At 41.0% G+C, this 18,323-nt stretch overlaps 1 protein-coding gene across 1 annotated transcript in view; it reads left to right on the top strand.

Annotated features, from left to right (window-relative positions):
• Window positions 1-18,323, top strand: part of IARS1 (isoleucyl-tRNA synthetase 1) — a 96,279-nt gene that overhangs the window by 35,894 nt on the left and 42,062 nt on the right. The window contains exons 14-17 of the mRNA XM_063164433.1: window positions 807-905; window positions 11,022-11,148; window positions 15,814-15,887; window positions 17,126-17,320. Coding sequence (XP_063020503.1) covers window positions 807-905; window positions 11,022-11,148; window positions 15,814-15,887; window positions 17,126-17,320 — 495 coding nt within the window. The remainder of the gene's footprint in view (window positions 1-806; window positions 906-11,021; window positions 11,149-15,813; window positions 15,888-17,125; window positions 17,321-18,323) is intronic.

Below are 18,323 nucleotides of genomic sequence, written 5' to 3'. Positions count from 1 at the left end.
CCTTAAGCAGTTATTGTGGAACTGATAAATCAGAGACTGGGTTGGGACACTGCAGTCAGATGCTTGGAGATACTGATTTTCCCAAGCAATTTAGGAAATTGCTCAATCTGTGCTCTGGCCAATTGTGTTTCCATTTCTAAGCAATCCCAAGTTGTGAAACTGCTCTCCTCCCATAAGAATTTTCTTTTATTGCTTATTGAAGTAAGGAATATGTTAAGATATATTTGAAACTTCTTTTATATGCTTATCTGGATTTCTTGCTTTCCCTCTCCTCCTGGAATAGAACTTTCTTCTGGTTAACCCTAGGTGCTGTTACTTCTTTATGATTTGTGATTATTATTTTAAATGCAAGTAGTAAAAGCACAGCATAATGTTCCCTGACTTTTCAAGCTCATGTACACATAAAAAGTGATGCAGAATGAGCTCATGTGGAAGACTGAAACATGACTCATTTTAATAGTTGCTGAAGTTCATCATGTTGTACTATGTAGGAGCACAAATTTCAAATTCAATATCGTTTGAACATTCTCATGATTGCTCTTGCTATACAAATTCCTTGAATTACTGGGTTTGAAGGCTGTAAAATATTTTTTCAGGACTGGATTTCAAAATAGTAGCTCACATAAGTGTAACAGTTTATGTAATTTAACAAACCAAACAAACCCCAGCCTTTAACTGTGATAATATTTCAGCAGCACCCTGTGAAAAGGAGACTGTCATGTGCAAAAATAAATATTAAAGAGCACTTTATAAATAATGTAGCATTTAAAAATGTGTTTGTTTCTTTTATTCCCTTCCCTGCACAGGTCAGATACCCCGCTGATCTACAAAGCTGTGCCCAGCTGGTTTGTCAGGGTGGAGCACATGGTGGAGAAGCTGCTGGAGAACAATGCCCAGTGCTACTGGTAACGTGTCCTGCAGAAATCTGATTTATTCCTTTCCCTGGAGCTGGGGGTTGTGTGTGCTGGAGCTCTCCAAAGCCATTCCCCTGTTCCCATGCTCACTCTGCTTCATATTTCCACTCCTTTTCAGCCAGTGTTGCTGGGACCAGTTCTAAACAGAGTCTTATCTCAATTCTATCAAGGATTAATATTCCCTAGTCATTTACAGAGAAATACACTACAGGGTCATTAAGAATGCCCTCCAATCATGGTATGCAAACCTAAACAATTCAGCATGAGAGAAACTGCAGAGGAGAATCATCCTGCAGAAGCAGAGATGTGCTTCCCAAAAGGTTCCACCTGAGGCAGTAATAGAGGCAGCTTAGGGCTGTGTATATATTGTTCCAAATTAAACCAATTTTTAGACAAGTTGTGGTTTTTTCATCTAGTTATTACAGATAAGGTTGATTACTTCATCATAGGTGCATTTGAAGAAAAATCCACACCCACTCTCCCCCTAAACAGCCACAAAAAGCTCAACCCAGCTGCCTTAATTGTTGTAGGTAAACTCAGTTACAGTTTTAAAGAAAAAAATTCTATTAATGGCAAAAATGAAATCTTGACATGTATATAGGGAGTGTGAAAAATACTCCCTATATTGTGTGAGATTTGTGTAGAAAACAGCAGATGAGCTTTAGATAAGAACTTAAATGCATTATTAATTACAGTAAAAGGGGACTCTTGGTGCTGGTGGCCTTTTAGGGAGTCAGTGCTGGGTTTGTGGTGTGTTAGTAACAAAAGGACCTTGTCTTCTGCACTTTCAATAGCTGCATTTTTATTTCCCTTCCTGTCATCCATCACTTGTGCCTGGGAGGCTGAGACCTCCCAGTGAGCGAGGAAAACTTGGAGATTCCAACCTCATTCAGTCTTTTCTTCTGAGGGCTGCAGGGAGAGTTGGGATTCCACCCCTCTCCCACCTCCTTTGCCTCTTGGAAAGAAGGTGACTCAACCTTCAGTGAGCAATTACAGCTTGTGCTGCCTTTTTTTTCATGGACAGTAGCTGGCAATTAAATTCTCCATGAGCAGCTTTTGCATAAGTGCTGACGTGGTGCAGGCAGTGTAAATCCTGGGATGTGAGGGAGAAGTCAGTGATCCAGAATGGAGCCTGCCCAAAAATGCTGCAGCACAAGCCCCGTCTGCCTGTGTCAGGAGAGTTTAGAGATTAGGGAGTGCTGTTTTCTGTTTTCCACAGCAGAACATACTGTGATCCTCCTTTGGGGCAAAAATAAGCTGGAGAGGGGGTGAAAGTGTTTGTTCTTAGCTTTAATTAGCTTCCTCAAGATGCTTTCACTGTTGGGATGACAGTAGACCTGCATACTTAATTTTCACATGAACAGAAGAAAAAATGTAATGATCCTGTTAAGAAGGGCTTGAATGGATGGGTTTTGCTTTTCCAGAAGCTGAGCTTCAGGAAGGAGCTGCTGAGTGACCTCCATTCATCCAGGAGACACTAATTAGTGAGAATTACTGCTCAGTTTGAGCCTCATGCACATATTTGGGGTTTCAGTGGTGCTTTTGTAAGTGCTGATAGGGGGGATATCAGTGGAAGCAAATGTTGGAGCTGCTGTTGCAGAGGTTGAGTGAGAAGAGCAGACAATGCCATCATTTGGCAATTTCCAAAATGCCTGGAATTACAGCAGCCATTTGTCCTTTAGGCAGTTCCTGAATCTGAACACAATTCCATCATCGAACATAAAACTGGTTCCTCAGGACTCCTCTTAAAACCATGTGGTCTTAAAGATTTTGGGAAGCTTTTTGTTGGGAATGTAGCTACAAGTAGAGATGTATGATCACAGAATTATTAATAAATAATATGTATTTCCAGTATGTGAATTCACAGTAATTTGAATACTGGGTAATCTGGAAGTTGGCTTTTAAAATCCAGCTTTTGTAAAGAATAAGGGAGTGTTTTTGAGGTTTTCTTCATGTGTTCTCCATTGATGCCAGTTTTGTTTGGGCTTGTAGCTTCTGAAGTTGGCATTGAGACTGCTGGCCTTCTGCAGTATTCATTTATTTAAATTTTGGGAACTCCTTCCTTCCCCAAACCTACTTTTTCTGCTTTTGAAGAGACTTGATCTCTGAAAGTGTCACAGGAATAATATGTAGCTTTTAAAAAATTTATTTTTGGACTCTCTGGGGCTTCAGCATGTCCTGAAAATGAGAAAATTTGGGATAAATGCTTTTCCGACTATATTAACCTTTACAAAATGGGTTTGACTGCATTGCTTTTTTTATTCCTCCAAATGACTGATAGGTATATTGTCCCTTAAGAATAGCTGCCCTCTTGATAGATATCCTTTCTGATGAAATAGATTAAACATACTTGGACAAACTTTGCAACCTGATTGCATTTCTAATTAGTTTTTTAGTGAATTACCCAACTTATAAGGCCACAGTCATTCAAAATTTATTAAAACCAGTAAGTCTATTTTCATTTTTCAAAATGGATTTAACTATCACTTCCAATAATGGCTGCATGAGTAATGTGCCAGCATTTTTGTAAAACCAGAAGCCAAGAAACCCTCTCTGCTCTGTTGCATCCTTATTTCAGTCAGACTGGGAATTAACTTGTGCTGGATGTTGATGAAAATGCACAATTGGAACAGTATTTAGGGGGCTGTGCTTCAGCCTTTAATTGAAGTTCCCTTACTGAATGTTCTTTACTGTGTAACTGAGATCTTATTTAAAGAAAATTTAAATTAAAAAGATTCTCTTCTGTTTGGCATTCAGGCACCCAGTGCTGCTGTATTTGAGATGAAGAGGGGCAGGTTTGGCTGCTGTAAAATCCAGATTTGTCAGATCTTGGCTTTCTATTCTCTTGATAAGGAGAGTTGGATGCAGCACCAAGGTGCTGTCTGGATTTCAGCCTTGAATGTTGTCACCATCATTTTCTCAAATGGTTTGTTGAAAGAGCATTTTTTATGTACCCACAGACTAAACCAGGCCATGTCAGATTATAATTACAATATAGGACTAATTCCTGTCATCAGTGTTCAAAGTTGGTGTAAATTGAAAATTTACAAGTTACTGAAAGCAATAAATCTGTACAACTTCTAATGAGAATTCCAAACTGTTGTAGCTCATCCTTCTGGCAGTGGATGTTTTATTTCCATTCTTGCAGACTGATAGAAAAGATTCTGTTTAAATTTTAGCTTTGAACTCTTTTTTTCTTTCTTTTAAACCTCCCTCACTTAAAAGTTCTCCTTCAGTAACTCCTGAAACATTGACCTGTAGCTGTTGCCAAGTTTCTGATGTTAAAGACATTGTGCAGTTCTGACATTGTTTGCATAAGATGTGCAGCACTTGCAGGAGTGGAAAAATGGGCATCAGTGGAAGGAAAGCAGTGATGGGAGACAGTCAGGGACTTCAAAGCAGCCAAACCTTTTGTTCTGGCATCTTCTCACCACTGAAGAACTCAGGTGCTGTAATAAAGAGCTTGATGTATGGTTGAAGGTATTATTTTCCTGACTTCCATCACTTAAGCTGTTAGTTCTTGCTGGAAATGCCACCCACAGCACATTTCTGTAGTGAAATTAAAATGAGAGTTTTGCACTCACTCCCTGCAGCTCCAGCCCAGGTGTCATCAAGCACATCAAGCTTTGGAGAGGCTTTTCACCCTGGTCATTTTCATCTTTGAGCACAAAACAGTGTCCCAGCTGTGGAAAGGTGAGATGTGATCAGGAATGATGCCTGTTTGTGTCAGAAACCCCGAGGCTGTGCAGAGATGGGCTGTAGAGCCACAATAGAAAGCAAATGTTTATTTTACTGAACTTGTCATTTTTGCTTACGTGGGAATCTGAGTCTGAGGCAGGGCAACAGAATTTTAAGTCATAACAGGATTGTAGAGCAATGGAAGAAAATCAGTGAGTCCTTTTACCTTCTTTTGCTGCTTATTTTTGTTTTATAGAAAGTCTCAGGACATTTTCTTTCTTGGTTTGTTAATATTAATACATTTCATCTGAACAGTTTGAAATGTATGCTGTGTGTAGATTTTTTAATTTCTTTCTTTTCTTTAGTATCACCTTGCAGTTGTAACTCTTCTTTTTGAGTCATCAGTCACACTTTTCTTACTGGGGAATCGTGACTACAAATGAGATCCTTCCTCTAGTAGCAATTGTGATGTGTACAGCAACGTGGAGTCACTAGATGGCAACATTTCCCGAGGAAAAATCCAAATTACTGCCATTGCCTACAGCAGGAGGTGGAAAAAATTGCTGCAGGGTTAGCCTTGTGTTTGTCTAATTTAGAGAGGGTTTTATTACTGTCTGTTATCAGACATGGCTGAGGATTAGAAGTGAATTTGGAGGCTTGTTCACTGGATTTTGATGGCTACTGTTCTGCTGTGCCTCAGTTTTGGTGTTTGCTCTCTGAGGCTCTTGTGCAGGGCTTGCTGCTGATGCCATGAATGCAGAGGCACCTCTCCAGCCCCACTGAGGGGGCACAAGGAAAAGCTGCTGAAATAAACCTCCCAAATGCCAGTTCACAGAGCAACTCCAGCACTATTTCCTTGGGCATCTGATAAATCTGTGACATGAGCAGTGTGTAGAATATCTGCCCCTGTCACAGGAATGCAAATGCATTGATAGATGTGCATTGAGATGGATCCTGGGTGCTGATGCCCTACAAAATACTTTGTGCCAGCAAATGTTAGAACATTCCCAAGGGAACTCCGTGGCTTGTGGCTGCAGGGGTTGTTGATGAGATAAGGGGTGTATCACAGTGAGCCATGCCTGGCTGTGGCAGGGAGGTGCAGCAGGGTGTCAGGGGGGTGTGTGTGTGTGTGTGTGTGCCAGCCTTGGAGGTCACGGCTGCGTCCGGAGCCGTGCCGCTGGCGGGGCTGCAGCAGCACTGCAGGCACACCAAACGTGGGGGTTGCCATGGGAACCAGGAGAAAGGAGCCAAGAGGAACATTGGGAGATGAAAATGATGGAAAGCACAGCTCAGCTAGCCCCTGTGAGCTGCACCGTGAGCAGGGTTTGTGGGCTTGCACCACTGCAGCTCTCCCGGGCTGAGGAGCAGAGCTGCTGCTGCAGTGGAAATTCTGCCTGCCACACACTGACCTTTCCTCCCTCCCCCCATGTTTAATTAGGTCCATGATATAGATTGGTGCTAATTAAAGTGTCAAAAGGCCATGAATAGTTCCTTATTTTATCTCTTTGAATTAAAAACCATTAAAAATCAATTTGAGGGCATGCTGAAGGAGGCTTGTTATTAGAGTAAATTAACATAAAGGAATTTAAGCCTTTGTCTTCTAAGGGTTGGTTAATGTTTAAAAAGAAAGCCAAATTCTACACCTAAAATAAACCCCCCAGTTGGTATGCTAGGAATTTAAATAAATCTGTACATATTTAGTTAGATGACATAGAATAACTACTTCATCACCTTTGAGTTTGCTGATACAACTCAGCTATCTGCTGCTAGAGTAACTTTCTCTTTTCCAGGCTTACAACTGATTCCTGATTTCAGGTGGCACTTAAAAAGTTACCAGCTTGCCAAAGAAGGACAGATCTGGGACCATCCTCTCAGAACCAAAGCTGTATTAGAGTTCTTAATCTGGTATTAGGTCCCCTAATTCCTACTGCTTAAGGTAGTATTTTGTTTATCAACTTTACAGTCTTAACTCCTTTAATTAGCAATTATGAAGTAAATCTTACCCAATACATAAAGGTGCTGTGGTTTTGCAGAGGATATCATGACAAAATGAAGAGTGAGAAAAGGATTAGTTTATCTTTATGTAATATCTGAAACAGCTTTTCATGTTGAGCTGATGCTAAAACACGAGGCTTGTGCAGGGGCAGTGTTTTATTTTGGCAGTGCTGTTTGTGTTTACAGAACAGAGGGATGGTGCTGCTTTCAGGCAGTTCCTGCATCCTGTGGCTGGGGCATGGAGAGGCAGCTCAGAGCACACCTGAACTCTCAGATGGAATAAGGAGCTCAGTTCAGTATTTGCAGTTGTGTTATGAGCACAAGAAATACACCTCAGAATATATCTACAGAAAAGGAGCAGATGTCTTTATCCTTTTAATAAGTTTCCTTCTGGATAATATGATAATTTAGAATATTTTTTATTTGCATCCTGTACATTTTTCCTCTGGAGACAAGAGTCAGAAAGCAAATTTCTGTATTTAATTGATGCTGTTCCTTGCATTTTATTGATGCTGAGAGCCCACTGGCTCAGCCTGTGGTAGCTCACTGTCAGCTGACTCAGTTCTGCTCTGGGATTGAGGGTGGTCAATATTTGCTGTTTTCAAACCCATGCCCACATTGCTTGTGTGACTTGGGTGCTGAGTGGTGCATAGGCTGAGAAGGCAAAGAAGATGGTTCCTGTTGTAATAAGTTAATAAATGCTGTTAAAAGGCTGGGTTTTGCTTTGCTCTTCATGGGTTTTTTTGGCTTGTCAAATGGAATTTTTATTTTAGACACGAAGAAAATGAGTAGCTACCAAGAAAGGATGTGGGAGTTGACTGTGCAGAGGACTTAGCAATGCATGAATTAAGCAAAACCCCACATCTGCTTCAAAAATAGGAACAAACAGTCAAAAATGGACACGGAAATTTGCAGCAAATGAATAATTTTCATTATCTCTAACTTATATGATAGAGTTTTGATGGTGGGAAAGTAAGATAGACATGAGCATTCAAACAGGTTGGAACTGATGTACTTTGATGCAGAATCTTTTTAATGTATGATTTGGCAAAACAGTATTTATTCCTTTGTGTTGTGGAGTTCAGTTCCCTGAACTTTCCAACTGCTGCAGTGTCTGCATGCTGAAGTTTATTTAGTGCCCTGTCCTGGGTGCCAAGAGGAGAAATTGCAATTGTCCCACACTGTTCCACAGCCATGAATCAAGAGCTCCCTGACCTGCTGAGGCAGCAGTCTCCTTAACCTTGCTAAATGTCACAGAAAGAAGTATGAAATCCTATCTGTGTAATTTTGCAGAGAAATTTGAAGGTCAAACAAATTGAAGGTCAGTTGGGGAATAAAAAAAAAAAAAACAAACCAACAACCCAAAAAACCCATTTCTCACAGCTCAGTTTGAGGAGCTGCAGCACTATGGCTTTGGGAGAGATGGGGCTGCTTTGATTTTTCACTTGCAGCCTCATGGAGCAGTTGGGTGCTGGGGTTTGATCCTCTCTGAGGTGTGAAGGTGTCCAGTGCCAGTCCAGGGCTCTGAACAGGCACAACTGGGCACAGCCAAGCTCAGGGGTTACCAGCAGGAACCTGAGATTTGTGTGTCAGCCTGAAGGGGTTTGTGATGGATGTGGGGTTAAACATGAAAAATGAGTGCATTGCTATATGGGAGAGGGCTTTTCATTTATCCTCCAGCTGCTTTGTGTAGATGGAAGAGTGAAAAATGCTCCCTCAACTAATACATGCCTGTGGCAGGATGGTGTCTTTATGAAAATTTAACAGGAGAAATATACCAAGAAAATATCTAAGAGTAGGATGAAAAGAAACTGAAAAACTCTATAAGAACACTAACCTGGAATTGGTTTAAATAAAGATCAGGTGTTTATAACAACATCATTGAGAATACTCTTTTTTCCAGCCTAATATTTAATATTTAAGTATTAGGGAAATATTTCAGTAGAAGGTGCCTCTGATTTTATTTTTTCCCCTGTGATATGTAGGTGTGTGTTAAGCTGAGCTCTCTGGAGCTAAACCTAGTGAGAATAAGTAGAAGAAATGGGCTCCAGACTGGAAGGGCTGTGCCTGGCATGGCTGTTCCTGCTGCAGATCCCTTTTCCAGCCTGATCCCAGCTGGAGGCTGTGCCTGCCCTGGGCAGCACCCACGGGCAGCATCTCTGCACAGGCAAAACCCAGCTGCTCTAAGTAACACTTCCTTTGAGTGATGGGCTCAGAATGGGTTAGGTACAGGCTCTTTCTGTTTGACTTGATGCCTGTGCCACTGTTATTCCTGCCTTGTACCTCTGAAGAGCCACAGATCATTGTTCCAAAATTGGTTGGTAGGAGATGAAGTGGTTTGTGTTTCATGTTCCACTGAAAACTGGCAGCAGGGTCAGACAATTTTACCAGAAGAGGTAAATTATATGCTTTCATAGCTCACAGAGAGAGATCACACCACATACATTTTTGTGGTTAATGTCCACTTTGGGGATAAAATTAATTTTTCAGGCGTGTTTTGAGGAGGCAGAGTTGAAACTCTTAGCATTTTAATGTCATTGGGGGATTGTCTCAGCCTCTAGCTATGTTAAATGGGACTAATGATTTCAGCTAATCAGTGTCTAACAACTTCTGAAAAATGGAAACTAGTTTAGGAGTGATGTAAAGAGAAGTTTTCCACATTAGTGGAACGTTGGGCAAATGCTAATGAACTTTGTACAGTTTCCACTTGTGTTTGGAGAGAGGGTCTCCTAAGGTCAGCACAGAGAGTTAATAGTAATGAGTCCCACGCTGAACCAAATTGGGAAAGCCTGTATACATTCTACATTTCAAAGCAGGGCTGCACATGTCATGTGAAACATGACTCACTGAGTTTGTTTGAAATTGTTTTATATTAGATTTTTGTTGGAGAAGTGTTACAGGAGACAACTCTGCGGCTGAAAGTAACTCCAGAAATAGCAAAGGAAGCTCTGGAACCCCAGGCTGATATTTAGTGAGGCTTTTAAGGGTACTTTTTATCCACTTGAGACAACACTGCCATCAAGGAGTCTTTAGATCTCCACACGGCATCATCATGGGTAAAACTTTTAAAAGAGAGTGGCTTTTATTTTCATCAATAGTTTGCCTTTTTTTTTTTTTTTGTTCACACTTGTTTCATAAATCTCCTGCTACGGGCCAAATCCTACCTCAATGTGTCATATGAATCCATTCTTTCAATTTCCCCTCTAATGGAGCCTTTCATCTTTGTTACTCTTGGGACTGACCTGTGATTAAAAATCTTCTTTAAAAAGAAATACTTGACAAGAGGACCAAGAGCTTCAGAAAGCAAAGGTGGAAGAGACCCTGTGTGCTTTGTAGCTTGGCTGCTCCCCCTTTGGAAACTGTGGCTCTCCTAATCCAGCTCAGACTTTGGGAAGGGCCTTTCTAGTTAGACTGGGAAAACAAACCCAGCAAAACTTGCCTTGGGTTGCTAAAATCTCAGTTCCAGAGCTGCTTTATTGTTGTGAGCTGCTCATTCAAGCTTCTGTGTGTCTGACACTGGCTTAAGGTTGCTCTTTCTGTGAGTTTAATTTCAATTTGGTCTTTTGAAATGCACCTTTAGGCACGAGGGGAGCATATTGTTGACTGTGAAATCCATTGCTTTCCTTCATCTGCATATAATCATTGGGTAAATAGTTAATTGTTTGTTTATATTGTGGGAGAAAATGGTTCTGATCAAGGCACCAGGCCACTTAGCACAACCAGGAACATTGGGTTCTGGCCTTAACCTTTGAGCTCCAAGACACTTTCATACAATGAAAATTTGTCTTTACCATCCCTCAGTGCCCATTAGTGCTCAAAATGAGGTTTTAGCAAGCCTTGATAGGGTTCTGTGGTTGGGGGCGTGTTTTGTTTCTTAATTGGGTAATTCAAAGTGAGATGATAAATAGCTTGGAAAGGATTTTTTGTATGATCTATCAGCCTGATTAATGTTCGTGTACCTGGATGCCCACACATAATCCAAGGTGCCTTTTGATGCTGTTGCTCCAGGCTTTTTAATAATGGGAATTTCATTCAACCTCAAAATCTTTTTTCTATATGTAATTTAAGCAGCAGTGTTGTGATCACCCTTAGCCATAACCCTCCAGTGTTGGACTGTCCTGAGCACTTTGGCTGTGTTTCACCCCTAATGAATCTATTTTATGTTGCCATGTTTTCCTGAGTTACTTTATGGTAAAATGAACCTGGTGTTTGTCACTTCTGCAGCTCACCTGGGGTCAGAAGAAGGCAATGTTGCGTTTTTTGGCAGCACCTCCTCAGGCCTTGCAGCAACCAGAGCTGTAACATGAACGTGCTCCAAGTCAATCAATGCTGAAATGAACTTCTTGGAGGATAAAATAAAATAGAACCAATTCTTACCAGCTTTCTCTGAAGTGGCAGTAGTGATAGATGAACACTGTTGGTTTTTTGGCCCAGGGTTCCAGATTTTGTGCGGGAGAAGCGCTTTGGGAACTGGCTGAAGGACGCTCGCGACTGGGCCATCTCTCGGAACCGCTACTGGGGCACCCCCATCCCCCTGTGGGTCAGCGAGGATTTGGAGGAGGTGAGTGAGGAACATGAAAGCTTCCAGCTGGCAGAAACCCTGCCTGTACTTGTTGTTTGCCTGTTTTGCTCTATCTTTGACTGCTGCAGCCTGAAGTGCTGTTTACATGTTTGAACAGTAAATCTGTATAACCCATTTGTGGGTGTGTAATAGGTGATAGATCTGTGCATATTTATGGGTGCCTTGGTGTGCCTGTACAGGTATTCCCTGCTTTTGCTTGAGAACTGCAAGCAATTTTTCTTGGTTTTTACATTAAAATTGATCTTGTCTTTCCCAGAAGAATTTGCAGTGATGGCAAATCTAAAGGAAATAATAAATGCAGTGAGAAAATGGCAAGGAGGAGTTTTTTTTTTTTTTGGAACTCCTTTAAGTCTGCTTTTGATATTCTGGTGGTTGGTTAGTTCAAGCCAAATGAGTTGCTGAAGGCATAAAAGCCAGTCCACCACAGCAGAACAGCAAAGATACATATTTGTAGTGCCACAAATGTGAATGTAGCAGACTGTAAAAATATGAATCTAGTGGAATGATGAAAATGTATAATGGTAATGCTAGAAATGAGCTTTGTCAAGCTGTAAGGTACCCTGCATTGGTAGCAAGATGGAGAGGGCACAAGTGAACACTTAACAGAATTTTGATGGTTTTAAAATTCTTTCTGAAGGTAGAGTGGGTTTTGGGTTTTTTGTGGGGGTTTTTGTTGGTTTTTTTTGCATTGGGTTAGTTCCACTAGACACACATGAAAAGCCTTCCTCATGCAAGAAGCAGAAAATGGTAATCAGTGTCAGGGTGTGCAGGGAAGGTAAACACTGATGGCACTACCCCAAGCCTTTATTTTTCTCTCTCTCAATTTGAAAAAGTTTTACTCTTCATTTTAGACCTGAAAGACCTCGAGTAGGAAAACATCTGCTAGAGAAGTATTTTATGATCTTCAACTTGCCATTGCTTAGATGTGCACCATAAAGCATTTTTTATTTCCTCTTCACTGGGAATCTTGGTAAGACAGGGAGATACTCCTGCAATTAGGATTTAAGTATCTAAGAAAGCCTTGGCATTTGGATTCTGCTTGTGCTGTGAGTGTGTTTGTAAATTACTGACAAACCCAGTGCTTCTGTCTCTCATATAACAGTTCCAGTTTAGTTTGAGGACTGACAATTTATACACACTTTTTTTCACATTCATCCAACATTGCTCAGTCCCTTGTTCAATATAATAATTTCTTTTAGGTAATAAAAAGGCTTTCAGTGTTGTGGCTGAAAAAAATTGTGTAAAGGTTTCATTACTTCCAGTCCTTGCCTCTAATAATATTTCATTTTCTGTCCAGTCTCCCCATATCTGTATTCCTGTGTGTACTGATTTTTTTGCTTTTCTAGGTTTGATTTGTTAGTTTTTAATAACAAAATGATGTCTAACTTGGAAGATTGACCTTTCCTTTGAAACAAGCTGCAAATATTCCTCAGGGCTCAGTGTTCTGAATAATGATGGAAATACCAACAGGTCTATTATTTCTATCCATAGATGTTACACATTTCTGTTTGCTCCAGAGCCTGAATATTGTGCTTTAATAGCTGAGTACAGTTTCTGAACAGAGCTAAATTTCAAGTTAAGGGTTTTTTGAAAAGTATTTTATCTTTTTGTGTGTGTGAGATATGGCTTGAAAAACAAATAGGGCTGGAACTGATGTGGAACTTAGAGCCTGGGTGACATCTGCTCTCTCAGTAATGATATTCCCTCAGAATTCCTGACTCCAGTGTTACTGCAGCCTGGTGTGGGATTGCACAGCAGCCTCTTCGTGTCTTGCTCTCAGAAGAACACTTTGTTGCATGCAATTATGCTTTGCATATTAAATCCTGGAGAAGTAATAACAATTCCTTATTTAATATACAGTAAGGTGAATTAATTGGTATTAAAGTGAATTTTATTACAGATCAATAACTGGTTTTGCACAGTTTTATTTTAGTTTTCTTTTAGCATAATTATCAGGTAGAGACACATAATGGAAGTTAAATTCTGAAGCTTGTGTTTATTGCCACATTTTTGCAGACAGTTTATCATTTTAAGCTTTCAAATTCCAACCATTTCCCCAGTGGAGGAAAACATCTCATTTGGATTAGATAATAAAATTTTTTAATATAACACCCAAGTTGGTAAAGCAGATATGGGCTCACTTGATAGGCCTTGCATACAAATGATAGTGTTCAGTATTCAGTGATGCTGTGAAGGTTCCCTGATTATTTCCTGGCTTGTCACCCATGGTAACCCTGCCCCGGGCTGGGTGCCCTCAGTCTGGCCCAGCACAAGGAGAGGGCTCTGCCTCTGCTCTCCTGAGGGTGAGGGAACCTCTCCTGGTTGCATTTCTGGGCCACTTCTGGCCCACTGTAGCAGTCATTTCTTCCCCTGTTGAATATTCATGAGATGCTTTCTGGAGATCTCTCTGCCACACCCTGCAGGCTTCTTCCTTTCTGTGGGCACTCCTTCCTCCAGCTGTGGTCCTGGGCACAGCTGAAATGGCAAACCCACATAAACAAACATTTTTATCCAGCAGGGACTGCAGGGCTGTGCTACAGGAGCATTGAGGTCCATGGCTGCTGCTGGATGGATCTGTGCTCCTGTGGACATGGATAATCCTGGATCTGATGTTCATTTTGTTGGCAGGGGTTAACCTTGACCTGTGGGTTCTTGTCAGGTCCCATCTGCTGCAGCCTGAGCTGCTGCTGGACGTGGGGGAGCTGCTTCTGTAGCTGCTGTGAACCATAAAATGGAGGAGGAGCAAATGTCTGGTGGGCAGAGCAGAGGGCCCAGGCTGCTGGGGCAGCCATGGCTCCTGAAGGGATGGATCCAGAGCAGGATCCATCTAATTGAGGAATTTAATTGGAGAGCATCAGCCCGTGTGTGCTCCTTGCAGAAACGAGGGGGTGGGCCTAATGAGGGATGGAATTTGATTAGCATCTCTTTGCTGCTTTCTCCTCTTGCCTTTCAGTGTCTAACGAGCTCCCCTTGGGACACAGGAGCTCCTTCCTTCTGCCTTGGACAGAGGCAGTCTGACTCAGTGGGGGAGATCTGTGTTACTCTGGGGGTTGGTGGATTTTTCATTTCTTCCATGAATGATTTCTGGGTGCAGTTGTGCATCAATATTCAGAATTTTGCTTTGGCATTGAAGAACTTGTTCAAAAAGCACCAAATAATGAGCAGCTTTTCTCCCAGAGCTTAGTGTGAAAGTATTTTCAAATACATAGGTTAGTGAAGGTGAAGTTGTATCCAAGGGCATTTTTTTAGCCATTTCTCTATGAATACCTTTTCTTCCTCCAGCAGTGCTGAACTAAGCACCTGCTGCTGCTCACTTGAGCCTCTGTGTTTACTTGTGGGGCCACATGAATGAAGAACAGATCTGGGTTTAAAATAGTTTGTTGATGAAGATGTATTTTCACCTGGAATCAATCCCCTGGTGTAGTTTGTGTGCATTCTGCAGCCTCTTGTACCTGGCTAGTGGAATCATTGTCCTGCCTCATTTCCTACAGGAAAAAAAAAGATAAGAATGAAAACATCACATTTCCAAAGTACTTTAACAATAGCAAATGGTGATTAGTAATGCAGATCAGCACTTGAATCAGACTGGGAAAATCATGTCTTAAAACCCAAATCAGACTGAGTTTCTGTCTTTTCTGTAATTCATGACAATTTTTTGCAATGAAATACACCAAAACCTTTCAGTTAGTCACAATTTCCATGTGTATACATATGCATATGTTTAAGACTTGCTCACGGAATTGAGCAGTGCTCTGATTTTTTGTATCTTAAGAGCAACTTCCAAAGTTATTTCATGTGGAAAACGTCTGGCCTATTTACAGCTTCTTTATGGTGCTACATTTAACTCCTTCCCTGTCAGATCTGTCAGACCCTGGGGTTTTTCTGTTGCTAGTCTAAATGGAAAAGATGGCATGTGGGACAGCATCTCCAGAATCCAGGCCTGTGCTGCAGCTTGTGGCTCCTGAGTCCTGGCAGATGAGAGAGGCAACAGGGTCTGGGAGGGCTCATTGCAGTAAAACATAAAGTAAAACCTTTGCTTTTCTGCTTTGTCATGCAGTTTTTTAGAATCATTGTTTCATGATGTCAGTGCAAATCTGATGTGGAAATCAGCATTTTTCCTAATAGCATGTTGGTGCACAAGAAAAGTCTTTCTTAGCAACCCCTTTGGTAGCTGTGATGCTTTCTTTGCTTTAAATAAAAAGCCTTTTAACATGTACAGTTTTGTTTGCCTGGAATGGAACCCTTATGGATAGTGAGCTGCTTACTTTAGGGGAGGAACCTGGGGTCTGGAACTCCTGTTTGTGTAAAGTCAGTCATTGAATTTTCAGAGGTTTTTGGTTGTGTTTGGTTTGGAGAAGCCCCCCACATTTTTTGATAACCTGCCAAGATGCTGCTGCTTCCAAGTCTCCAGTTCCTGTGACATGAATTGTATTAAATCAGGGCAGTGGTCTTTAACATCATTTGAGGAAGGAGAGCCTTGTGCAAAATTTGTATTGGTTTTTTTTCAGCTCTGTAAACTGCTACAGGAGATAGTGCAAGTCTCCTGTCTGATATTAAAAAAAAACCAAAAAAGACCCAAAACAACAAAAAACCAAACCTGCTGTGTACAAATAACTGGCTAAATTTCTGTAATTTCTCCTGCAGGTGGTTTGTGTTGGTTCAATGGCAGAACTGGAGGAGCTGACTGGAGTCAAAGTGACAGATCTGCATCGAGAAAGGTGGGTCACAGAGACTCTACTGGGTATTAGAAATAGATAAGCAGACATAAAAAAACCTTGATTTTTTTTTTTTCCCAGAACCCTGGGAAACAGATTTAGGGAATAGACAAGTTGTAACAGGACTTGTGATTAACACATATAAATGTCAGGTTATTTTTTTCTGTTGAAAAACACTTGTTGAACGCTGTTAATGCAAAAAATTACAGAGACTGTTAAAGGAAATACTTTGTCTGATGGTAACAGTACTGGGGGGAAGGGGAACTATGGGGAGAACAGAGGACATCTAAACTACAATAACATAACTATACATCACTAAAGCTTTTCTTAATATTCACACAATATTAATTGTGAGAGCCAGTCATCTCATTATCCATCTATAAGACTAAATCTGCATGAAATTAAACCCTGGTGAAATGAGACACCAAGTGCACTTGTTTGGGTTCAGGGAAATCAAGTCAGCTTAGGACATCATTGCACGTTTTATTCTTCAGAGGATTTGTTCACGTGACCAAGAGCTATTTTCCTTTACTGATTCACTTTAAACTAAATGTTAGATCACTTCTGTTCAATAGACATAGGAACGAATATGTCTGAGGGAGAGTATTATTTAATTCAGATCTTCTTTCTGATGGTGTTGAATTTGCAGGCAACCCTGACATGGCAAGAGATGAGAATCTTGACCCCATGTTTCAGAAGGCTGATTTATTATTTTATGATATATATTATATTGAAAGAAAATGATATATTGAAAGAAAATGATATATTGAAAGAAAATGATATATTGAAAGAAAATGATATATTGAAAGAAAATGATATATTAAAACTATACTAAAGAATAGAAGAAAGGATTTCATCAGAAGGCTAGCAAGGAATGGAAAGGGATGATAATTAAATCTTGTGACTGACCAAAGAGTCTGAGACAGTTGGACTGTGATTGGCCATGAATTAAAAACGACGGCATGAGACCCATCACATATGCACCTGTTGCATTCCACAGCAGCAGATAATTATTGTTTATATTTCATTTCTGAGGCCTTTCAGCTTCTCAGGAGAAAAAAATCCTAACAAAAGGATTTTTCATAAAATACATCCGTGACACGGTAGCAATGACAACCCAGAGATACATAGCACACCCGAAACAAAGATGACTGAGTCTTTCTGTTGTATTTCTGTTAAGGTTGAATAAACCATTTGAGTTTTAAAGGGGGTGTTTGAAGGTGGGTGTGTCCCTTTTGCAGCATCGACGCGCTGCACATCCCGTCGCGCCGCGGGAGGGGCGCGCTGCGCCGCGTGCCCGAGGTGTTTGACTGCTGGTTCGAGAGCGGCAGCATGCCCTACGCGCAGGTGCACTACCCCTTCGAGAGCAGGAGGGAGCTCGAGGACGCCTTCCCCGCCGACTTCATCGCCGAGGGCATCGACCAGACGCGGGGATGGTAATGCCTGCCTTATTAGCTCTGGGGGCCTCGGGACTCTGGCTGGTCACAGTGACCCCAAGAGGTGTTAGAAAGTCTCTTTTCCCAGCCTGGCGGTCAAAGGAGGAGTCGGAGCTCTTCGTTGCTCGGTCTCAAGGTTGTTTATTGTTTCTTATCTATAGAATTCTTTCTCTGACCTGCTGAGGTCTGCTCAGCAAGACAGTCAGAGGCACACTGGCTACCCTCAGGGCAGTGTTATCTTTTTATACTAAAAACGACGTGTACAATATTTACAATAACTTCCCAATACCTATCACCTATTTAGACAGTGAGCTTCTACTCTCAACCAATCTAAAAGTGCCAACATCACAGCAGAAGATGGAGGCCAAGAAGAAGAAGGACTTGACACAGCCAGCTTCTTCCATCTTGCCCCCTGAACCCCCATTCTAAAAACCCCAAAAATCTATTTTTCACCCCATGATAAATTCACTATCATTCTACTTAATCTGTCATGGCTTCAATACTTCCATATCTTTGGGTAATGCTGTACAGATAACTTGACTGTTTCTGTACAGGTAAGTGTATAATTAATTTTTTAAACTAGAACACAAGGTGGCCTAAAACTTGGTGATGAAAAAGTTGTTGTAGAAGTACAATATTAGCAAGAAAACTTCCCAGCTGTTATGGAAGACATCAGTAGGTAATAGGGCACATCTTAGGCCTGGTAAGCAAAAATCTCAGCAGCTGAATGATCACAGAACTTGAGTTATCTACTAGAGACAGAGCTGCAGTTGAGTTGGCTGAAATGGAAGTCAATGTGTTGAGGATTTCAAGCCAATGTATAGCCTGATAACTTTTACTCTAAGATTGAGTTTTGGGTTTATATGAGTGCAGAAAAAAAACTAAATCAAACCTTATGTTGTAAAGATTGTATAGTTTACAAAAAAGTCAAAGCTTTCAGCTGTAAACTACATCTGCTTCTTTCACTCTGGATAAATCCTTTTCAATCATCCATGAAAAATTT

This window comes from Melospiza melodia, chromosome 10, assembly GCF_035770615.1.
Source record: "Melospiza melodia melodia isolate bMelMel2 chromosome 10, bMelMel2.pri, whole genome shotgun sequence".
Classification (NCBI taxonomy): Eukaryota; Metazoa; Chordata; class Aves; order Passeriformes; family Passerellidae; genus Melospiza; species Melospiza melodia.
This window is presented reverse-complemented; position numbering and strand designations above follow the sequence as displayed.